Source organism: Gigantopelta aegis, chromosome 3, assembly GCF_016097555.1.
Source record: "Gigantopelta aegis isolate Gae_Host chromosome 3, Gae_host_genome, whole genome shotgun sequence".
Taxonomy (NCBI): Eukaryota; Metazoa; Mollusca; class Gastropoda; order Neomphalida; family Peltospiridae; genus Gigantopelta; species Gigantopelta aegis.
Window position 1 is genome coordinate 48,603,344 of NC_054701.1, and position 26,700 is coordinate 48,630,043.

General features: G+C 35.2%; 1 protein-coding gene across 1 annotated transcript in view; it reads left to right on the plus strand.

Moving 5' to 3' along the window:
* Window positions 1-2,128: 2,128 nt before the first annotated feature.
* Window positions 2,129-26,700, plus strand: part of LOC121368688 — a 44,325-nt gene continuing 19,753 nt past the window's right edge. Inside the window, 8 exon segments of the mRNA XM_041493426.1 lie at window positions 2,129-2,156; window positions 4,994-5,118; window positions 8,932-9,039; window positions 10,676-10,845; window positions 14,425-14,549; window positions 17,185-17,323; window positions 17,590-18,766; window positions 24,380-25,646. Coding sequence (XP_041349360.1) covers window positions 2,129-2,156; window positions 4,994-5,118; window positions 8,932-9,039; window positions 10,676-10,845; window positions 14,425-14,549; window positions 17,185-17,323; window positions 17,590-18,766; window positions 24,380-25,646 — 3,139 coding nt within the window.

Genomic DNA, 26,700 nt, shown 5'->3' on the forward strand with positions numbered 1-26,700 from the left:
TTTGGAAATTCCCGAAGAGTATCTTTACATATTCATATAATATATCTTGTTGCTTTGTTGTAGATAATTATTATAAAATATCACCTTTGAAAGTTTTCTGGGAGAAAAATTGCGTTTTCCTCAAATGTGTTGGGAAAAAAATACGCAATTCCACACAAATTTTTAACAGAGATCAAATTATAAAATTGAATCTGAGTAATTATTTGTCATAATGAGGCAGTGTGGTTAGCAAAATTCACAGAATCGTAGCTTAAAAAGTCAGTTTATTAATCAAAATATTTATACCGTTCCTATGTATACATTTCATTTTGCCAAGTAACAGTTATGAAACGGTATCTATAGTGTACAGTATAATACGTTTTTAAAATTGTTTCAGTTCATCATCAGAAAAGAACAACTGCTAAATAGCTGCTAAATATGATGACGTTAGTTTTACCAGCTATTTAGTAGTGTGTATATATATATATATATATATATATATATATATATATATATATATATATATATATATATACATATATATATATATATATATATATATATATACATATATATATATATATATATATATATATTCACATATATATATATATATATATATATATATATATACATATATATATATATAACAACTGTTTAAAAAACTTGATAAACCACATTTTATAGAAATGAGAGTTTAACCAAAGAAAATGGCTCAGATTGCAGACGTCAGTAAAAACAATTGGTGATCTGTTGACCTCTGCTAACCTCATTAATCTACCAACCATGTCAAAATGTCTTCAGTTTGAGTGGTACGATATAATCATACCATTAAAATATTCAGAGTTAATTTGCATTATGTTTCCATTACCTTTAAATGTCGGAAATTCCGACAAACCGCAATATCACAAAAATCGTGCCATTGTATATTTTTATGTCGGAACCACTTACCTAAACCTGTTGTTATACTCTTTTATTTACTGTAAAAAAAAAAAAAAAAAAATATATATATATATATAGAGAGAGAGAGAGAGAGAGAGAGAGAGAGAGAGAGAGAGAGAGAGAGAGAGAGAGAGAGAGAGAGAGAGAGAGAGAGAGAGGGAGACAGAGAGAGAGAGACAGAGAGAGAGAGACAGAGACAGAGAGAGACAGAGAGACAGAGACAGAGACAGAGAGAGAGAGAGACAGAGAGAGAGGATTCGTCACGAGTATTTTTTAATATGGAAAATATCAACCAAGTCTATGTTAATCGGTATTTGTCGAGGCTCTGCCGATTAACTAGACGAGGATGATATTTTACATATTAAAAAACACGAGTAGCGAATTCTATTTATCCTATAACACTTTTAAAATAACGTTCTAATTAATTTTTTTAGTAAATCACAGTACTAAAGTCGCCGCCATCGATAATATGACGTCATCACGATTAGCACAGATTAGTTTGACGTCACGCATTTTAAACAAATCTTTGAAAACGTTACGCTCAGGTACACCGGTCTTGTTGGCTTGTAAGCAAATGACCCATCCACAACAACAAATTACCTAGAGACCTTGCAGATTTCCATACCATTATTAACCGGGTTAATAAAGTAAATTATCACATGGGTTTATCACATGAATATCATGGGTAAGTTATAGGATAAATAAATAAAATATATATATATATATATATATATATATATATATATATATATATATATATATATATATATATTGTTGTAAATATCTTATATTGGGATGTAGATAACTGGGATATTTGTATGGTTTACATATTTACTGAAGTGTTTGTATGGTGCCTTTTCATACATACAGTAAAATACTCTGCAGGACTTGTAATAGTTTTACTTCATGTTTTGAATTACCATAGTTTGACACCCAATAGCCGATGTATTTTTCGTACTGGGGTGTCGTTAAACATTCATTCATTCATTCATTCATTGTAACGCTTGCCTGGGGACTGTTCCATTTTGATTGGTATTTGGTTAAAAGTGCTCGACTGGGTTTTGTCAGTGTTAAACCTAGAGCTGCGTCGTACAGAATGCACGAACTGAACTCCGTGTGTGCGTGCGTGCGTGCGTGCGTGCGTGTGTGTTGGTGTGTGTGAGTGTGTGTGTGTGTGTGTTGGTGTGGGCACGCGAATTTGGAAGCTATGGAAAGGTTTGCCGTGAACAACTGGGGTAAGTATGTTTGGGGTTTTGGGTTATTTGTAAATGTTCATTGTTATATTATGCATACTCAGAGTTGCATTATGTTGCAAGTATATTGCATTTAATTTGTTTATTATGACAACTGTTGTAAATTAAACTATACTATCAATGTAAATTGTTAAGACATGCTATTATAGATAGTGGGGAGGATATATCAGTTTTAACATTGATAAATGGGTTTTTTAATGGTATAAGTAATTGTATTGATTGGAATTTGCATCAAATGTTGTATGTTATACATGCGACAACAATCAATTTAGTGTTACTGGAAATGTATATTGCATTGCGAATGGCACAGATCGTCATTATGGCCGCAGTTCAGTCAATCATAAGCTATGTTTCCATTAATGCGGCTGCGGTCCGGGTGCGTCCCATTGCGGTGCGGGTGCTTGAGTTTGTTATGTTTCCATTAATGCGGTTACTGACTGCGATTACTCCAGTAATGGCATTCACGATACAAACACTGCAACATCACTTATTATCTGAAAAAGAGCTTATTATGATAGTCGCAACGTACAATTTGATACAGAAAAAGATTTTTAAAAAACAAAACAACAAACAACAAACAAACAAACAAAAGGAAGCGCCATTGTTAAAAATTATAACAAACAAAGAGTATACTAGAACCATAAGGGTCTATGCATTTTCAAAAGTTTATATATCAATACTTTTTGTAATCGGCTTCGGTAAATATTTCTGTACTTAGGAAATACAAATAGTTATTAGATCGACAAACATTATTGAAAATATATGTAACTTTTATCCGCCCGGTATTAGAATATGCATCGGAATTATGGGATGGATGTTCTTTAGTCGAGGAAAACATTATAGAAAAGGTGCAATTAGAAGCTGCTAGATTAATCACGGGTTTGCCTAAATTTGCATCCATAAAGTCTTTGTACTATAAAACTGGATTAGCAACATCCAGGCGTAAATTCAAAAAGCTGTGCACAATGTATAAAATAATGAAAAGTATGGCTCCTGATTTTATGATACACAGTATCCCACAAACAGTTGAACAAAGAGTCCTTTACATGCTGAGAAATCGAAATATTCCGTTACCCCTTTCTAGAACTAATTTACTTCAATTGTCATATATCCATTCGACAATAAAACATTGGAACAACCCATGAGCTGAAATTCAAACTTGTCAAAACAATTTCATTTCAAAAAGAAATAAAACCCGATGTCCCATGCGTTGCACCATACTATCCATTTGGTAATAGATGAGAAAATGTATTGCATATATGTATTATGAAGACGGCCCAGTAAGTTGTGTAACCTGTGCCTAATCCATTTGTTCTTTTAAAAATCAATAAAATGTTTCAATTAAATATATATATATATATATATATATATATATATATATATATATATATATATATATATATATATATATATATATATATTGTAAATCTCGATGATGGGGATCTGTACAGTCATACACGCGCTTTAAATTTGGTCTAGTACAAGTTCTATACGTTTTTCAACATCAAGTGTCATTGGAAGTACACGATATATAGTTGAAATTTTGGGCGAAGCCCCTACGATCCAGGGGAATCCTCTGTGCGATTCTTATGCGGGCTAGCTGGAATCGCTCCATGATCCGATCGAAAACAATTGCATGCGTTCCTGCGCGGTACGAAAATCAAATTAATGAAAACACTTACTATAAAACCAATGGTGTGCGATATTTGACGCACCCGTACCTGAATCGCAGCCGCGTTACTGGAAACATAGTTATACTCAGTCAATTTGGCATATGTTGATACTTGTATTGGTTATTATGGGTTTTATTAATAGGTCGTTTTATGGGTTTGAGCTGGTGACGTACATAGTTTGAAGGTTACCAGTGGCTTTTGGTTTCGCCGCAGTTTGGAGATGGATGACCAATTAACGAGTGGAACTATTGTGTCGACCTTGATGAGGTTTCAAAGGTTGAGCTACCTTTCTGGTGGTTCAAGGGCGGAGTGACCTTGACGATGGTTCCAAGAGCTCAACGACCTTGCTGGGGGTTTTAAGGGCTGAGCGACCTTTGTGAAGACCTCGACCTCTACCTGATGTTTCAAGTGTTTATGTGAAGGAATTCTGTAGTTTAGTAACTTTGAAGACTGGTGTGATTGAACTTGAACTGTATGTAGTATTTGTCAGTGCTTCATATTCAATTTCCAGAGAACACTTTACTTTAAAGCTTAAATTGGCCTTGTGATCATTATATTGTTGTTTGTTGTTTCTGTTGGGGAATAACGGGATTAAGTGCCCTCGGTCACTCATGGCGTGACATTTATCTAGAAGCAAAACAAAAACTGTTTAAAAGACTTCATAAACCATATTTTCATAGAAATGAAAGAGACGTTTGTCCTATAATTTAAAACAAAACAAAACAGATTTTAGGCATCGGTAAAAAAGGGTGACTTTTTTACCTCTGCTGACCTAATTAATCAACCAACCATGTATAAAAAAGTTTGTTTTGTTTAACAATACCACTAGAGCACATTGATTTATTAATCATCGGCTATTGGATGTCAAACAATTAATAATCTTGACATATAGTCTTAGAGAGGAAACCCGCTACATTTGTTTCCATTAGTAGCAAGGAATCTTTTATATGCACTATTCCACAGACAGGATAGCACATACCACGATATTTGATATACCAGTTGTGGTGGACTGGTTGGAATGAGAAATAGCCCAGACTATCATGGCACATACCATAAAGATAGCGCAAAGAATGCAATATTTATATAACCTTTTATTATAAGCAATGTGGACAGTAATATTAAATATATTTCCATATTTTGTTTCAGCATACAGCTGTAATGGAAGAGGCACTGGAGACTTGCGTGTAACAATCTTGGAAGGTGTGAACCATATAATGGTGGCCAGTGTTCATGTTACAAGGATTCGTATCCGGAAAATGAAAACTGTTACAGTTAGTACATATGGTTACCTCGCAAAAGACAGACATCCCATAAGGCAGACACCCATTTGGCAGACAAAACACTTTATTTGATTATGCAATGTATACTGTATACCCCTCTTGAGTCGTGAGTCTGTCTACTAGCTGGCCAGTGTTTACACAGTATTGTTTTATTGCCCATTACCTGTTTAAGGTCCTTTCTCATGCCTACACATTTCATATAGATGACTGTTACATCAATGATTATTATTTCTCTCATCCTCAGGTATATGAAACAGAGCTATCCCATGAAAGAAAGCTATGAAAGAAATTTCTTTCTCTCATCCTCAAGCAATGGCAGAAATAAGCAGAATTGTTTACTAGTCCAACGGACAAATGCATCTAGAAATTTACTTATCCGTCAATATTGTCACTTGTCCAAAAAAATTGTTTGTTTTATTCAAGTACAAGGATAATGTTTTTAAGTTTTTAGAATGAAACTGCATTGGAAATTGTACACTTCGCTTGTCCAAATAGATTTTCACTTGTCAGGACAAATGGGCAAGTGCTTATTTCGAACGCCGTCAAGTATATGGGACAGACCTATGCTATGAAAGACAGCTATTTAAAAAAATTCTATCCCACATAGGATATCACGTACTTGTGCTTAATATGATGTCGTTGGTAATATGACGTCATATTAAGGCGAGATGGTGATGTGAGATCATCAGACACCAATTTTATCAATATTTTGTTATTAAAAACCTTCATTATAAAAGTTATCTTGTTAATTTGTAGTGTTACTTTTTCTGCCATCTTTGTTTGTGTAAAATATTAGTTTATTTACTGAATGGATGAGAAATAAAAGATTCCATCATATGCGGTCATGTGGAATAGAACAAGAACACACTCGGTGATGAAAATGTCGATCTTGGGATTTAGTAAGCCTAAGCCCAGTTCGATATTCCCACCACCGCGGGTATACTTTTTCTATCCCAGATGACAGCATATGATGGAGTCTTATAATCTTACATGGGATATCACGCGCTTGCGCTTAACATGACATGGTAATATATTACGTCATATTAATGAGTTTCAGATTAATCTTTTGTAATTAAAACCTTCATTATAAAAGTATCTTATTAATTGTACTTAGCACATTTAATAAACATGGCAAATACGATAGAGTAGTTTATTTATGATAAAATGGTCAAATAAAAAAGTTTCTTTTTCAGCCATCTTTGTTCGTGTAAAATAATGGTTTATTTACCGAACAAATGAGATAAAAAGACTATCATATACAGTAACAAAAAGGACACCCCCTGTGGTGAAAATGTCGATCCTGGGAATCGGCAAGTCTCGTCCCAGGTTGAACACTCCACCACATTGGGTGTACTTTTTCTATCCCACATGACCGCATATGACAGAGTCTTATATAGTCTTTAACCGTCAATGTTAATTGTTCATTGATCATACCTTTAATAAATGGGTGTGAACTAATCTGAACAGTGACTGATCATATATATTTTTTAAATACGCTTCACTCATACACTTATTTCATAATATAAGTTGTTGAAGCATTACGAGGGGTATATGGCTTTTTATGTACCCTCTGTATGTTCTTTTACCCCGAACCGAAGGCGAGGGGGTAAAAGAGCACACAGAGGGTACATAAAAAGCCATATACCCCGAGAGATGCTTCTACAACGAATTGATCTTGCCGACATGTTAAACCATATAGCCAAATAATCAAAATAACGCCAGACAATAATTGTTAACAATTTATTTCATTTCATTTCAACTTATTTTCGTGCTTATATCCAATTAAGGTTCAAGCACGCTGTCCTGGGCACACACCTCAGCTATCTGGGCTGTCTGTCCAGGACAGTAGGTTAATTGTTAGTTGGTTAGTAGTTAGTGAGAGAGAAGAGGGTGTAGTGGCCTTACACCTACCCATTGAGCCCTTAAGAACTCGCTCTGGGTTGGAGCCAGTACCGGGCTGCGAACCTGTACCTACCAGCCTGTAGTCCGATGGCTTAACCACTACGCCACCGAGGCCGGTAACAATTTATTAACGGAGCCGTACCACGCGGACGCGAACGAAACCACTTGCCAGTGACGAAAAATAGTTCCATCGATAAACGAGTTTTTAACTTCAAATGTTTGTAATACGAAATTGTCTGAAACAGATATTAATAAAAATAAAATAAAAAAACACTTTTTTTTGTCAGAAATGTATGTAGTAAAAAAAATAAAAAAAACTGTTGCTAATCGCGCATTAATACAATAACACCACGACCGTAATTAGGTGGCCGAGTTCAACATTGCAGCTTTTAAAATTATTGAAATAGTGTATTTTATAGTAAAAATAAAATTAATTATGTATACTTGATTGATTATCAATGTTATTTATAATCTAATTATTGCTTTAGCATTAACTGGGGCGGCTGGAAACTGTTGGAAATTACAGACGGGGTATAAGAGAATTTGGCTCCGCCCACAGGGAGATAAGGTTTTTGTCCAACGGCAAACAACCAATGAGATTAAAGAATTTTACATGAAGGCGAGATAATATAAGTTGTAGAAGCATCACGAGGGGTATATGGCTTTTTATGTACCCTCTGTGTGTTCTTTTACCCCGAGCCGAAGGCGAGGGGGTAAAAGAGCACACAGAAGGTATATAAAAAGCCATATACCCCGAGAGATGCTTCTACAACGAATTTATCTTGCCGACATGTTAAACCATATAGCCAAATAATCAAATTAACGCCAGACAATAATTGTTAACAATTTATTAACGGAGCCGTACCACGCGGACGCGAACGAAATCACTTGCCAGTGACGAAAAATAGTTCCATCGATAAACGAGTTTTTAACTTCAAATGTTTGTAATATGAAATTGTCTGAAACAGATATTAATAATTAAAAAAATATATATATATTTTGTCAGAAATGTATGTAGTAAAAAAAATAAAAATATTAAAAATAAAAAACAACTGTTGCTAATCGCGCATTAATACAATAACACCACGACCGTAATTAGGTGGCCGAGTTCAACATTGCAGCTTTTAAAATTATTGAAATAGTGTATTTTATAGTAAAAATAAAATTAATTATGTATACTTGATTGATTATCAATGTTATTTATAATCTAATTATTGCTTTAGCATGAACTGGGGCGGCTGGAAACTGTTGGGAAATTACAGACGGGGTATAAGAGAATTTGGCTCCGCCCACAGGGGGATAAGGGATTTGTCCAACGGCAAACAACCAATGAGATTAAAGAATTTTACATGAAGGCGAGATAATAATGTTTTCAAATATGTTCTTTGTTTTGTTTTGATAAGTTGGTGCAGTAATGGTTTGTATACTACAGCTCCATACAGTTTCAATTGTCTGACCACAGGGATTAGTCTTGTCTTTACGACGATTTTAGTTGTCTTTAAATCTGTTTTTCGTTTTGTCTTGATAATTCAGTGAAACATTAGTTTGTGTCCTACAGCTCCATACACCCGTTTTCGTGGTCTGATCATAGCATTTATTTTGGCATTTTTGAAGATTTTGTTTTTGTATTTAATGTTAATATGCTTCATTGTGTTTTACACAAATGTGACTATTTTATAGCTGTCTACACTATTTTTTGTTAATACTTTTAGGATTTTATATTGATGGTGATCATCATATACCTTTGTTTGACACATATAAGCCGATGCGGGGTTTTGTTGTTGTTGTTGTTTTTTGTGCAGAGGTGTCGTTAAACATTCATTCATTCATTCTTTTTCTTGAACTTTATAGACATAGTATATATTCCTTTCCTTAAGCTGTTGTTTTGCATTCTTATTTAAGAGTGTCCGCGAATCAGCCACTGCAAAGAGCAGACACAAGAACAATGCAGGTCAGCGTACGGGACATGCCAAAAATGTGAAAAAGGATACTACGGTGGCAAATGCACCGGTAAGATATAATGGAAATTATTTTGTATTCTAATACATTAAATACGTCATAACATAATCATAGAACAAAGTGTAATGTTGGGGAAAATGTACATGTTGTGACATTGAATGACTGCATGCAATTAAATTAGTTTTTATGGTGCATTCTGGTCAAATCCCATTGAGAACAATGCTAACATAGGTGGCTAAAACTACTACATACAACCTTTCAGTCAACATATACCGGTACACCATAGTTATAAGTACGTACCACAACATTTTTCTAATAAAATGAATCAAAGAAACTTGGCCTGACGTTCCTCGTTTTGTCTATATAACAGAAAGAGTTCTTCCCTACTCTAGCTGTGCATAAAGTTGTAGCTGATGTTAGTGGCCCCTGTACATGTATTTCGCATAATACTAAGTATCTAGCACATTGATATTAGTTCAAATCAAATTGCAGTAAGTTACTAGCCAGATGAAATAACATGCTATGTTCTGTTACACTGCTGTTAGGTATTGCACTAGCTAAGTTTATTTAATGTTTGCGGCACACGTGTTTGCGAGATTCTGTTTGGAATAGTGCTTCCTGCAACAGACATCTTGAGATCCTTTGTGTGCCATAATAATCCTAGCATGTGTCTTTTTATCCAGAAACTGTGGCGTAGGCGTGTTGAACGTAATGCACAGTTCGTAAGTCTAGTGGTAAGGTATTCTATCACTGGAAATGAACCGTATCGAGTTCTGGACATTAGTGGTTGTCTTACATCTCAGGAATATCGATATCACCTTCTGTATGAAATTCAAAGAACAGTGTATCATCTCAGGTAGCAGCTGCAGTTTGCAATGTTCCCCAAAATATTAAGTCTACAGTCATAGAATGGCCATCGCATCACCAAGCATACATTCCATCAAACACATCTGCTACATTATTTGAGTTCAGTTTGGCAGGTGGTTAAAAACCTGAGGAATCAAGTATTCACAAACTTGTATATTCGATGAAGAAATGCAATACTTTCTTCATGGGCATACGCCTAGTACACCAACGGCAGTGATATGGTTTTGAAAATGTGCATATTAAAGAGTTGCAATTCGGTAGGAGAAACATAATATGTATTGGCAAGCGTTTTATTTGTTGTAGTATTTCTCCGTCTGATTCTAGTTAACGTATTTTTACATTTGTTTCAGGACATTTTTATTAATAAATGTATACTAAATTATACATGTTGTGTTGCTGACTTTAAGGCTAGTGAAATAATAATTGTTTACTCTTGTAGTTTGTATTTTACTAGATTATTTTTATTTAAATTATTAAATTAATGGAACTGATCCTAGTTGACTGAATACACTTAAATCTTTCAGTTTGTCCCAGTATTGCTCATTGTTACCAAGAGGTATGCAGTACAGCAGATGATGTAACCTGTGAATTATGTGATAACAAGATGTCTGAGATTCAGTATTCTTTATACTGGCCAACTGATAACCGCACATGTTCAGGTGAGGGTTGTTTGATATTGCGTGCAGTGTCAATGATGTAATTACTACTATGTATTACTAATGTACTTATTTTGCATATTTGTTTTATTGTTAATAATTTGGGGGGTTTTGTTCGATGAAGATTGTGGAATGAGTTATTGCTTGTGATATCTGTGTTTAAGAACCTTGCTGCTCGTATTTTTCATGTTTTCTCCTCTATGCTGCATAGCCACCTGTTCCTGGAACAAACAATGGTGCTGGCCTGGGGAATGCTCAGATCATCTGGCATCATCATGCATATGCAGAAGAGGATTTACGAAAGTAGAAGGACAAGACCTCACCAAGTGCGATCGTGAGTTAAATATATATAATAATAATAATGAAGTATGTGATACTTTATATATGTCCTTAAACTTAAACAGTGAATTCTTTTGATTCCAGTGAAACATAAATACAGTAGAATCTTTATTCTCTGGACTATGATTATTCAGAAACACTGCCTTACGGACAGAGTTTGACACAATAAAATTATTATTTCGTGGCATATTACTAAATTCTGTTCATTTCAGTTTACCACACCACCCTCATTGAATGGTTTTACACTTATCAGGTGAAAAAAAATATATATTTTGAGATTTTTCATTCCAATTTCGTGATTCGGTAGACACAAAATTGTTTATCTGGGCCTAGAACTGATGATTAATGTTACTGTTGCCAGACGTTTTGGACAATTGTAAAACAAAATTAATAATAATCAGTCTGTGGTCGGACCAATGGTTTCAGAACTGATGTGGGAATAGGGCTTCTTTTTGTTCTTCTTCTTTTTATTATTATTATTATTATTTTTTTTTTTTTTTTGCAAAAGCATGGATTGTATAGAAAAGGTGGGTATATGTATACAGTGAAACCCTGTTATTGCGATCATCGGCGGGACTTATTAAAATTGGTTGTAATAGAGGGATGGTCCTAAAACCGAATTACCAACATTCAAAATGATGCTTGTTTGGTAAATTTTGTTTGTGAATTTTATGCCACACCTCCTTTCCGGTTGTCATAAACAATGTCTAAATTAATAAAATTAATAAGTGTTGATAGTGTATTGACATTTATATTGAAGTGCAAGAATAACAAAGAGTCAAGACTGATTCAGTTATTTGTGGGCTTGGGTCCGTTCTTTTTCTTAATTATTACATAATAAAGATTAACAACCATCTGGACAAATGACACCGTCCCGAAGCTCTGGAACGTACACTGTCCCAGAGTAATAAAAACGTGTCACTTCTGGGTCAGTGACTGATTGCAGATGATCGTTTCATTGTTGACAAATTCCGTGAAAAAGTAAACTACTAGAATGATGTGGCATTTGCTTTCATAAAACTTGTTACTCTGTGTAACTGTTACTTTTCAACATTATTGTGTGAAAGTTATACAATAAAAGGACTGTGCGCCGTACATTCCAGAAATTAACCATGTCTTGCTCATTTACAGACCAACTGTTTGCTAGTTCAAAAGTAATACCTTTGTCTGTCCATCTAATTAAACATAAGACTAAGTATTTAATTACTTGTTTGAGCAACACATATACGTCATATAATTAACTTTAACACCATGGTGTAGACAACTAGGCATGATTTTGCGTTATTTATTGTTTGTCGATTATATGACATGACAGGTAAATGATATGGTCGCATTTCTGGAGTCAAAATCCACTGAAAACGACCTTTGGGTCTGACTTTACAGGTCGTAAACCGTAAAAGCGGGATGGTCTTAATACCAAAGTAATGTTACTATAAGATAATAAGGAAATATTGTGGTCTTTCAAATTTTGGTATTTGTAGCAGAGTGGTCTTAGAACTCGGGTGGGGTTTCGCTGTATTTTGTTTTATTTTCCAGTTACCTTTCTTGATCCCACCCCCTACCCCCATTTTCCGTGATACCTTAAAGGGACATTCCTGAGTTTGCTGCAATTTTTAAGATGTTATCGACTAACAGAGACTTCTTAACAATTGTAATTACATATCAAATATAATGGCCGGCCTCGGTGGCGTCGTGGTTAGGTCATATGTCTACAGGCTGGTAGATACTGGGTTCGGATCTCAGTCGAGGCATGGGATTTTTAATCCAGATACCGACTCCAAAGCCTGAGTGAGTGCCTGAATGGGTAGGTGTAAACCACTTACACCGACCAGTGATCCATAACTGGTTCAACAAAGGCCATGGTTTGTGCTATCCTGCCTGTGGGAAGCGCCAAATAAAAGATCCCTTGCTGCTAATCGGGAAGAGTAGCCCATGTAGTGGCGACAGCGGGTTTCCTCTCAAAATCTGTGTGGTCCTTAACCATATGTCTGACGCCATATAACCGTAAATAAAATGTGTTGAGTGCGTCGTTAAATAAAATATTTCTTTCTTTTTTCTTTCAAATATATTGTTCTGCATAAAATAGTAGTGGCTGTATATTAAACGTGTTTCTGATCGTTCTAATATTTGTATTAGGTTAAATTTCATATTATTTCCTAAAATATATTTGAAGGCAAAATCCAGTTTGGGCTTCTTACAAATATTAAGATGACCAGAAACACATTGAATATACAGACACTGATATTCTAAACAAGAAAATATATTTAATATGTAAGTTTAATCGTAGAAATATTTTATTAGTCGGAAACATCATACAATGCAGCAAACTCAGGAATTTAAATGTTTTTCTTCACATTTTTCATATAGCCAAAGCAAATTTTGACGACTTCCATTCTGTTATAAATGACCTCCAAATGACCTCACTTGGACCTACAGTGTCATGGCGGGTCACAATATTATTATTGGCGCAGCATTATTTTTGGAATTTAAGTCACTGTCGTAGCAACTGTGGGAAATTTTGAGAGAAAACCTGGTTGACGCGTAAGGTCAATATCGATACGTGCAGAGACCAGCAATATATTTTTAGGGAGACATATTTTTAGGAAAACCCCTTCTCCACATAACGATTAAAATATTGTTGTGAAAAACAACAACATTGACAGCAAAAAAAAGCACAATTGTATTTTTCATCGTAATTTAGCATCTCATGGAACAGGCTGTTGATCATAAAAAGGTTACGATCATAACAGCAGTTAGTGGTGTTCCAATGATCGATTATAATCGAAAAGTGATCGGATTGGCTCTTTCGATGTGATGATCAATTATAAAAATCCATAATAGATTGTGTGGGAAAATATTAACTGTAATTGTTCTTCCAGTTTAGATGATAAAATTGATGGAAATATATGGTGGTTTGGATTTGTTTTGTACATAAAGAAAAATTATATTAAATAGCTAATAAAGGTACAATTAGCCATTTGCAAGGTGCACACGACAATAGGTACATGGTCTTCATAATTCAAAGCCTTATGGTCATGGAATTCTAACTGATTGTGTAATCGAAAGTTGATCGGTTGGTGCCAACCGATTATAACCGGTGATCCATGATGAAATCCCAATCGATTCCCATCACTAACAGCAGCTACTTACCACGGTTGTACCGTTACGATAGCTTTGCGAAACAGGGCCCTGGTTAGTTTGGAAGAAATCGTACTGTCTGTATAAATGTGGTTCCACGATATGCCACATGTATATCTGATATCATATTAGAATGTTACTTGCAAGCTAAATTAAAAGTATTTTACAACATTATTGACTGTAAAACATTATTTATATGCAGCACTAATAATCCAGTCATATTTTTAATTAAACATCTTTCTTTGTATGTATTGCGTTCTTTTTTTTTCTTCACTTTTTACTTAGTGTCGGCACTCCCAGATTTGATGACATGTAGTATGCTAGTAGAAGATCAACATGGTCAGATCGTGAGGTCAACGCCAGGAAACATCTCCAGTTGTGAATTTGAGACCAGCACATATGCCAAAATTCAGCCAAATAAAATGTTGAATTTCAGTATCCTGGCAACGTTTGTGGACAAAACTGACAACAGCAATCCACATCATATTTACATCAACACGTCAGCAACCAACACAGGGATTGTGAGTGGAACAGCACATGTATTTGTGGAGTTGCTCAATGGTATGTGCTGTTTGCTTATAATATATTTGCTTGACAATTCTCTCGGCATATGTTACTTTGCATTGCAGTGCTCTTGTAAAAATAGTTTTGAAATATGATCCTCTATAGACGTGTCTTATTGCTAGGGTCAAGTGAGGGTATTTTTTTGTTCAAGCAGCGATCTTTGTGTAGAATTTTATTATTTTAGTTAATAGAATAATAATAATAGAATAGATGTTTAACGACACCTTAGCACAAAAGATACATCAGCTATTGGGTGTCAAACTATGGTAAATGTAAAACTAAAGTGATTATCAACATCAATATAAAAATTCAACAATTAAATTAGTTAGTCGAAATGTTCAGTAAATAATTGGTCAATAAGCAGACAGTGAACCTAAATTCTACAATACATTTTCTTTGATATACAAAGACTGTCGGTGATACATAATAGGTAAAAGTGAAGCTTTGTTCAGATGTTCTATCGTCATTCTTCACCACGCCTCTCAGTTGTGCTGGCTGATACTGTCGTAGGGTAGATTTTGTTAGATCTAGTCTTAAGTAATTCTAATGAAACTAAGAATTAATTAAAACCTTATAGTGCTTACAAATATATAACTTCTGAACACCGCCATTCTGTCAGATACTAATGCTTCATAAATATAAATATCAAATAGTAAATAGCAGGACAACAGGTGAGCTGTATTTTCAGGGAACTCTTTCCCCAAAAAAAATATTAATAATAATAATAATAATAATAATAATAAAATAAAACAACAAACAGCAACAACAACAACCAAGCAAACAAACAAACAAACCCAAACAAACCAAACCTAACAACCAAACCAAACAAACCAAACAAACCAACCAAACAACCAAACCATCAAACAACACAACCAAACAAACAAACAAACCAAACCAAACCAATCAACCAAACCAACCAACCAAACCAACCAACCAAACAACCAACCAAACCAACTAAACCAAACCAAACAAACCAAACAAACCAACCAAACAACCAAACCATCAAACAACACAACCAAACAAACAAACAAACCAAACCAAACCAAACCAAACCAATCAACCAAACCAACCAACCAAACCAACCAACCAAACAACCAACCAAACCAACTAAACCAACCAAACAACCAAACAAAAATATACAGACAAAAACACCTATATTTCAGTTACTACGGAAATAAGAAGTTGGATACAGATACACGTTCATTCAATTAAAATGGCAAAAACAGTACGATAAAAAATTAATATTTGTTTAACACATAAGCACATTTTAACGGTTTTTTAATATATATTTAAAACTTTGTGTTTCACACATTATGATTATTTATATACTTCATCAACACCGCGTTGACATATTCTGCTTTCTTTTTCAATAAAAACTAAAATATTATATATATGATACAGACCATTTTTCTGGGGGTTTTAGGTAACAGATCAGGGAATAAATTAGCATGAAAATGTCTCAGTTGTTTCTACAAGGAACACTAAAAACCGCTTTCACATGCCATTAAAATAGAATGGTGGATACAATTACCTGTCCACCCAATTAAATGGCTAAGACAAAGTAATATGTGTTTAATGATACCTCAGCACATTTTAAAGCTATTTCGTGTCTAACATATGGTTATTTAGACACTTGATCAATATCATAATGGCAAAATAGTATGGTGTTGATCGTTACGGTGTTGACAGAATTTATCTACAACACACATTCATCCTATTATTCTTGATGAGCTATGTTAAATAGACAAGCTGCCTTCGAATCATCCATTTATGACAATCTCTGAATGAATCGCCATTTAATATGCCTGTGATTTAATGTTACCTTAAATTCGATGAAAGATGAAATGAAGGAGGAATTATAACTTTTGTCTCCTTGTCGAATTGTCCATATGTTTGTTCATTTATCCCACATATGATTTTCTGGATTTTTCTTTTCGCAGTGCCTCAATATATTGAGCTAACATTTTGTGTATAGCTTTATCATGTCGATTATACTGATCAGGTTTGACTTTCATGGGGATTTGCCCATTTTTGATAGAGTTATGGCCCTTCAGCTTACGAGATACGAACATTTGATGAGGCCCGGTTGGGGATATGTATTAATTTAGCAGTAAGGCTTACTCTCAGAAATCTTGTTCCAATGATCATTTGTGAAATGTATAAATGATATGTTTAATAAACTTTGTGTATTATATGGGATATTTTAGTACAATTTGTGATGTCACATTTTGAATTTGAATTGCATCTACATATTAACAAAGACCTTCTATTTTAATGGATACGCAATAAAACCACTGTTTACACCGCTATTTGACATCGTTTTATATTCTTTAATTAATTATGCAAAGATTGCATGATTACACTAGACATATATGTTTTACATTTTGTAAATATACCCATATTTAGTATTATAACTGATGAGTTGTAATTGCTTAAAGTTGAATAAGAATTGAATTAAAGTAGTTAACGAAATACTAGCCTATTACAATTGAAATTAATAATTCTCTAATAATTATATATTAGTTTAATGTAATATTCACAACAAAATAAAAACAAACATACAAAACTAGTTAACGTAACAGCAGATTATTTAACTATATATCTATTTAAAAATATATATATTATATTTCAGGAACGCACGATCATGTACAGGATATAGCTCTGAATAGTGGCGCCTCTTGTCGAGACCACATAAACAATACCAAGCCTTCTCACATGATGGAGTGCCAAATAGCACTGAATGTGAGCCACTCTTTACAAAATGGACAAAGGTTGGTTTTGTTAAAATTATATATCATAGCATAATAATATTAATGTATGCATTTATAATTTGCAGTAAGTTTATATATGTATATCTGGTGTATTTTTAATATCAATGCATTTATAAATAGCATGTCTTCTCTCCATACTAATTTCTACGTAGATACTACGATAGGCATGTGTGGGCATGCGTGAACACGTGTATGTTATACTAGTAAACAGAACATGACAAATATATGTATTTCTAGCTGAAATATTTTGATTTACTCAATTGCAGATTATGTACACAATTTGAGATATCATCTGGAGGCTTTTTCAAGTATTTTGATTTTGGAAAGACTCCTAATGGAACAGAGATATTTACTCGTCAGACTAAGAATAAAACATTGTGTCTGAACTATGACAACGTAAAACCTAAGCATTGTTTATCGAATCAGACGTCACCATGTAACAAACTATTAATCGGTCTAAATAGCAGAATAACAAAAACCAAAAATCTGTCAATCCTTCTTGGAGATGGTTGGGTAGATGCCTGGCCTAAAGGCGGTTCACCCAAGCATGCATCTGGTATTCTAAAATTCATCTTGGAAGTACATGAAGTCAAAACAAAGGGGAAAGTGTTAGAAGTTGACAAAGGAAGTTTGTATCCTCCACTTAAAGACGAAATACTTGTTTCGATGGATCACAGTATATCTTTTGTTCTACCTAAGGCACCAGCTTTATACTGTACCATGCTTGAAATTCACGATGTTGCAGGCAATGTCAGATTTGCCAGAAGGTTTGTTCTGTTTGATAATGAATCCAAAATTGAGATCAAAAACAGAAATCCTTTGAGAGTCTCGACAGCATCAAAAATCACTGGATACAAATGGCAAGTATTTCATGGATTGATTTGTCTAAATTGGAATGATAGGTATTATAACTCGTATTACATCAACAACAATCTTTTGGCACCGATTAACCCTGATGTTGCAAATGAGATTACTGGTGTGTATGACCAACAAACTGGAAAGCTTCCTGTGAATGGAACAAAAAGTATACATGGCTTAACTGGTTTCATATATTCCTATTCGTTAAACAATGGTTCATTCACTCCAGAGAAATATGTGTATGACTTTGAAAAGGAATCTGTATGTTTCAACTTCTCTCTGTCTGATGGTGATACATATGTATTCAAGATAACCGCTGAAGACGTCATGGAAAACAGATTATGTGAAAATGTAACCGTACACATCGATCGTACAGTTCCGTATATTAACAACATGTGGTTGGTTAGGGGTGCGAACAAAGAGTTGTATGTTCATCACAGTACAGACTTGTCACACATGGTGTTGGAGTTAGAGGCGACAGACCCACACAGTGGTATCCTTTCAATGGAATGGTTTCTTGGGACTCAGTACAACACATCTGATCTTGGACATGAAGCATTGTCCATCATTAAACTACCAGTTAACGTAAGTTTTACTTTAAAGTACTATCTAGAATTCCAATTCATAGATAATTCATAAATAAGCTTTGTTATATTTATAAGACCAAACTCGGTGACCTTAAAACTTGGGACTCAGTACAACACATCTGATCTTGGACATGAAGCATTGTCCATCATTAAACTACCAGTTAACGTAAGTTTTACTTTAAAGTACTATCTAAAATTCCAATTCATAGATAATTCATAAATAAGCTTTGTTATATTTATAAGACCAAACTCGGTGAACTTAAAACTGATAGGCGCTGTGTTTTTTATTCAAGGCCTAGCCAAACCCAAATGTTTAAAGACAACTAAGCATTATAGTCTACTTAAATCCTTTGAAAGGGGCCATAGAAAATGGTTCTGTAGGCGTTGCATAAAGTAACCTATTGGGCATATTGGAAAATCTCAAGAGCGTTGTCGCATTATCAAGGTCATATTACGTTTAGAATGTGGTCAACGGTCAAATGTATGAGTCATATTATGTAACTAAAATGGCTTTAATATCAGAGTAGTTGTGACTAAAGTAGTGAATTGAATGTGTGAAGATACAACTTTACTTTGCTGATAGTTTATTGTAACCTAGAGGGCGGGTCGTAGCCCCGTGGTAAAGCGCTCGCTTGATGCACGGTCGGTCTGAGATCGATCCCCGTCAGTGGGCCCATTGGGCTATTTCTCGTTCCAGCCAGTGCTCCACAACTGGTGTAACAAAGGTTGTGATATGTACTATCCTGTCTGTGGGATTGTGCATATAAAAGATCCCTTGCTGCTAATCGAAAAGAATAAACCATAAAGTGCCAACATCGGGTTTCCTCTCTCAATAACCATATGTTCGACGCCATATAACCGTAAATGAGTGTGCCCTTAAAGAAAACATTTCCTTGTAACCTAGAGGGAGGAGTAAACTATATATTATCGCTAATGCATAACAATAGACATGACATACCCTTTAAACTTTTAATTTTATGAATTTGGCCATTCCTGCATATTGTGTATAAATAAAATGAAATGAAAAACACTTTGACAAAATTAACAATTAAAACAATTTTAAGACATTTGCATTTTTTAGTCAGAGAGCCCAGATGTGTGTTCCAGGGTGGCATGCTTTCATATAAGCAGGAACATAAACAAATTAAAAAATCAATCAGAACTTTTGGAAAGTAGGAGCAAAATTTAATAACAAACTGTGAAATGGGTTATTAATATAATATCTAATTATTTTCATGAGGGTTCTTGTCAAGGTCAAAACAAAAATTATGCAAATATTTATTTCAACTTATTTTCGTTCTTATTACCAATTACGATCCAGTCACGCTGTCCTGTACACATATTTGATTTGATATAAATATGTCATTGTTTATGTTCACTTGATCTAATCATACAAACCATATTAAAATGCAAAACATTCCCGTTACTCTGATAAAAAAAAGTGGAGGGACCAAAGTTTGAGGGTGGATTTCAAGTCTTTGGGACCTACACAAAATGTTTAGCCCCCGTGTACCTTGCGAAAGTACTGGCTAACTCCACCAGGGGGCCAAGTCCATGATGACTGTTGGTGGTAATACTGGAAATTTTAAGTTGTCATATCTCTATTAATATGTAAGTTAGAATCAAGAATATGGTGTCTATTCACATTACATAGAGGATGCCTATTCTTCTGGCGTGGTTATTTTTGCAATTTAAGGTCATCTTGTCATTCAAATCAAAGATGGCCGTTGCCACCATATTGATAATTAAAAACAGAGGAACTCTTAAAATATTTGGACTAAATAATAAATGAAGTGTCTATTTGCACAAAATGTTAGATATACAATATTTAGTTTTTGCATTTTCAGTTCACCTTAATCTTCAAAACCAAGATGGCCGTTGGAGTTCTTAAACTAATATGGTTAAAATAAAAAATGAGGTATCTATTTATACAAAACCGGTGTAAAAGGAACGCAGGTCCGTAGGAACAGTAGTCCTATCGGACCTCCATAGCTTAGGAACCATAGTCCTACCCGGACTTTCATTCCTGGTTTATTTTTAAGTTGTTTTATCCTAGGACTTGTATTCCTACCGGACTTAAATTCCTTCTACAGCAGTGACAGAAATACTAGTCCGGCAAATTAGATGTCCGTTTATTATACTCTGCAATTTGCACGAGCTGCCAGAAAGACACCAGAGAAAAAGTGAGGTTTTGGCAGCCTTCCCTCGTAGTGTGATGGATAATTGTACGAGTTTCTTAAGATTATTGTGGGTTCAAATCTCCATGTCAACAAATATTTTTAAGTTTCAGTATCAAGTTAGGGTTTTTTTACGTCATAGACTTGAGAATCAGACATGTGAGTGAATTTTTGTAATCGTCTTACATTTTTGTTTTTGTACGACGAATATCTTGCTTTTTTCAAAACTATATAATGCAACTACAGATATAAAGTAGGCCATGTGTTCAACACTAAGAAATTAGTTCTAGTAGTTAGTACTTATAACTAGTACTATAATGACCAGTTACTACAATATAAAATAACAGGAATAATAAGCATGAAAATTTGACTTTTATTGATGAACAATTAAAAATAGCATCAAAACACTTGAAATTAATTATCACTGACTGCCTTATGGCAGTTTTGACCATAAAAAGCATAAGATATGAGTTGGGGAAAGGGTCTCTGTATTATTATACCTGGCCGTTAGGAACACCATAAGCATTCGAGACTGGGTGGAGGTGGGTGTCGGGGGGGGGGGGGGGGGTCACTCCCCAGTGTGGGGCAAAATGAACTGGCCTAAAATCTTCACCATGCATTTCCCATAATTTTACATGTAAAAATGCAGACTGATTTGTTTGGAATCCTATTTAGCGTCTGGGTAGTAATGTGAATATAAATATACGTTGTGTTCCAGATTCGGACATTTTCGTTTCATTCGGCCAATAAAAATCAGCATGCCTCCCCACCCCTTCTCCCAAAAAGGAAGGCTGAATGCCTATTGCGACCAAAACTGTCAGGTGTAAAAGTGTCACGAGTAGTTAGTCTGTTTAAAAGGATCTTTGTAAATTGTGTGTGCATATTATTGACAGTATGATAATTGTTCAGGGTTTACTGTTTTGTTTTAGTCGGTGTAGTAGCCCATTGAGCTGCTAAAAACCACTCTTTTTCATTGATATTTCTATTAATTGATAAACATTAATGAAAACCATTTAACTTTTTTTTTTTTTTTATCGATGGTATGGTTTGTTGGGACTAAGATATCATGATATCATATGTTAGACCAAATTAATTTTTTAAAATGAGCAAAATTGACAAAGCAGGCACATGTTCAGTAAGCTCTGCAGGGGAGAGGTCTAGAAATTTGCTTTGAAGAGTGGTTTTTGGAACACGCCACCCCACCCCACACCCTATGTACACGCGCCTGCAACATTATTGACAAAGAGGCACAAACTTAAAATTATATAATAACAAGATAATGTATATAACGCAAATATCACATTTTTATAGTGAAATTATTATTATTATTATTATTATTATTATCAAATACCAGTAACAGATAATTGTGTTGGTATATTATATGGGCAAGTTATACTTATTTGCGAGTACTAATATGCTTCGAATTATGGAAAATGTTTTTGAGTTACTTTTAATTGTTTAAACATTTATTAGTTGGAACAATACGCAATGAATAAAGACCTTGGTTCTGCTCATGTAATAAGGTCAACAAAATGTGTACATCTTGCAAATGATATAAATGGAAAGTATTGGAATAAATAGAAAATATTAAATAAAGAGAGGCGCTAGTATCCTAAGTTAATTAAATAAACCAAAAAGGAAACTTTTTTCGTTTTGTCTACATTTATAATTAAATTTTGTATGTGTACCACCGGACTTAAATTTTGATTGTCCAGGAATGCAAGTCCGACCCGGACTTGATATCCTGGCAGTCAGACCAGTATTCTTAAGGAATGTAAGTCTTAGGACTTGCATTTCTAGGTATATTAGGCCTAGGACCTGCATTCCTAGGAGATTAAGTCCGGGCGGACAACTGTTCCTACGGACTTGCATTCCGTTTACACCGGGAATTCATAATCGTTTTTGTGAGTTTATTTTGCAATTGAGGTAATTTTGACCTAGAAATAGAGGGCGTGGCAGCTGTAATGAAACATTAAATTGCAAAATTTATTTCAAAATAATTTGATGTACGATGAACTAAATGAACAAAAGTTTGTAATGTATGATTGGTCATAATCGAGACCTAGTCTATTTCACAAAATTGACATTCATTCGTCATAACTATAATCTGTATTACTCGTCATGACTGGATCTGATAGTAATCGTCGTGTCTCTGATCATGTTAAAAGGGCTACATATGAGAAATGTACTGTGAAAACATAAGATCAAGTTCTCGTAGATCATCACTTTCTATCTCCACTGAAACCATGAATTACCTTAACACCTTTGTCATGAACTTTGTGTAAGGTGACATGAGTTGCTTAAACTTTTCAGAAACTTGAGATAAAAGTGGTACTAACCGAATAAAAACGAAACTCTCATTATACTCATTCTTTTGAACAACACTGAATAACCACCTGTTTCCAAGCCTTTATCTAGCTCTTTCTTTCCTTTTTCTACATAACCCTCTTCTTTTGGTCCTGGCTAGTTTGTCCAGTGGAAAAAATTCAAATGCCTAGCAGATATCTACACTTGCCTAGCATTACGATGAAAATTAATCTTAACAATATATTGTGCATCCACTTCTCAGTATAGAACTACTATTCACTTATGAGTTAACCCAAACATTTCAAGAGCTTTGACATTTTCTAATTACCAATGTGATGAACAACGGCCATCTTGGATTTCAATGTCAAAATGCCTCCAAATTACAAAAATACCCCCACCCAAAGATTAGGCACCCTCTGTGTAAGGGGAATAGATACCTTATTCGTGATTCTTTCTAACTCACATATTAGGTGAGGTATGGCGATTGTCCTCTGGTGGAGTTTTGGCGAGATACATGGGTGATTTGTTTTTCTAAAGGTCCCAAAGACTTGAAATCTACCTTCAAACTTTGGTCACTGACAAATTGTCACAGGGAAGCCAGAACATTCTTAGGGATTATATCATTGACAAACCAAATGACGTTATTTATCAATGTGCCTTTGTTTGTTTTATAAACATTCTCAACAGTTTCCGAAACAGTAGTACAATAACTGATAATAGTACTAACTTATTTAATGAACATATTTTTAATATACCTAGTTTATTTTACACATTCCAAATTATAGTCCAATATGTATTGCAATATAATTGGAATACTCAAAATAATAGTGATATACAACCATAATTATAAGTATACAATGAGTGTAGTGTTATAAGTATCAATCTATAGTGAAAGCATTTGCATAATCTATCAGACAGAAAGTTATACTAAACCATTCACGTAATTATTACAAACATAGACTGCTTTACATTTTAGCGAATTTTATATATGGCATAAATGTACATGTACAAGCTACCTATTTCATTTCGCCACCATTATGGTATCTTTCAGAAGAGATCATAATGGCTGGTTGAGGGGAGCCACTGTCAGTCCTTGGTACATGGTTTATGTTCATATACTTTTGTGAATTCAAGGGCGAGGGAAAACATGTTGGAACTGTATGTTAAAACTTACTTTATCTATAATATACTTTCAGAAAAACTGTCAAGATGATCATTATTGTTACTGTCCTTCTGTTGGTGCATGTGCCTACTTCAACTATACAGTGACCTTGAACAGATTGGTACATAACAACAAAAACATCGGTAAACACAACAGAGAATATTATTTTACATTAATAGCGACAAACGTGGCCCAGCTGAAATCATTTTACCATCTGGATATCCTGGTAGATGCATCACCGCCTGTTGCTGGAGTCGTACTGGAGGGACCACCAGAGGGACCAGATATCGACTACACCAGTGAAGATCATGTATACATCAACATACATGGCTTCATTGATCACGAAAGTGGTATCAGACTGTATCATGTTGCCCTAGCAGAACGATGCTTAACATTAAGCGAACTGACAAACACAGGATATGCTAACACAAGTATAATTCACAAGACGGTCAATACGATAATAAAGTTATCATTTCCAAGCAATGGACTTTTCTATTCCTCAGTGGTTGCTTTTAATAATGCAATGGAGCCATCCAATGTCATATGTTCAGATGGTATTACAAAGGACACAACACCTCCAATGTTGATTGATATGATACTGAAAAAAGGACAAATGCATAGGGGATTGTGGTGTAAAAACGCAAAAGCTTGGTATGTTGACAGGAATATGACCTCTAGAGAGTTACAGCAGACACCAGCATGTCAAATGAAATGCAAAAATCAGGAAAGTCTGGACTATGTAAATGTCCTACCTAAAGCAAACGCCATTACAGACAATGACACGTCAAATGACTTATGCACCACATTATCTGTGCTAAATGACGAATCTGTTATCTATCTTCCATCAGACAAAATATACTTGAAATGGAAAACTAATGAGCCAGAGAGCCAGATTAGAGATTATGTTATTGGTATTGGTGATGACAAGTCACAGACAGATGCCCCATCAGTGAGATCTTACCAATCAACACATGGAAAAGAATCTTTTCATCATTTACATTCTGGCTTGACAAGCACATCCATATTTTACATATTTCTGAAGACTACCAACAAAGCAGGTTTAACATCAGTGGTTGTGCTTGGACCTGCCATGATAGATGAGACCCCACCACAAGTAACAGATAAGCTAAATGTAACAATAATTAAGAATAGAGTGTTCGTTACATGGACCAATGACAGCATCAAAGACCCTGAGGAAACAAACAATCAGTTTACAGTACTGTATAGAATTGGTAAGAACATTTTTACTCCGTGCTCGGGCATAATGTGCATAATATATATACTCTTCAAAAAAAGAAACGCAAAAGGGTACAAATGGGTTATAACTCCGATTTTATGTTTCCTACCGGTTCATGCTTTGTGAATATAAGGTCATTGCATGTCCCAAACACATTCCCACGGTTACATTCGATAAAACGCAGCTACTGTACAATAAAGTTCCAAAATGTGAATATTCGCAAAAACGCAGCCACGTGCAAACCATGTCACCACTGCACGTGCGTTGTCTGCACGTGCAACATGAACACCGACAGTATAAAAGTGCAGGGTGTTCGCTTGCCTGGCCTCTGTATCTGGCCGACAGTTGACAATCCAGGACATGCCACGTCTCAGTGAACCGCAGAGAAACAATGCCATCGGCCGACTAGACGCAGGCGAATCCAGAACGGCCCTTGCCAGGGCATTCCATGTGTCCCCAAGCACCATCTCCAGACTGTGGGACCGTTACCAGCAACATGGATCAACACGTGACCTCCCTAGATCCGGTCGACCACGGGTCACTACCCCCGGGCAGGACCGCTACATCCGGGTACGCCACCTTCGGGAACGATTGACTACTGCCACCTCCACAGCCGCAGCAATACCAGGTTTGCGCAGGATATCCGACCAGACCGTACGGAACCACCTACGTGAGGTAGGAATTCGTGCCAGACGTCCAGTTTGAGGTGTCATCTTAACACCACAACACCGTCGACTCCGACTGCAGTGGTGCCAGATTCATCGACAATGGCCTCAACTGCGATGGAGACAGGTGTGGTTCAGTGACGAGTCCCGATTTCTGCTCCGACGTCATGATGGAAGATGTCGCGTGTATAGGCGTCGTGGTGAACGTTATGCGGAAAACTGCGTGCAGGAAGTGGACAGATTCGGCGGGGGTAGTGTCATGGTGTGGGCAGCCATCTCACACACTGGCAGAACTGACCTGGTCCACGTGCAGGGCAACCTGAATGCACAGGGCTACATTGACCAGATCCTCCGGCCACACATCGTTCCAGTTATGGCCAACGC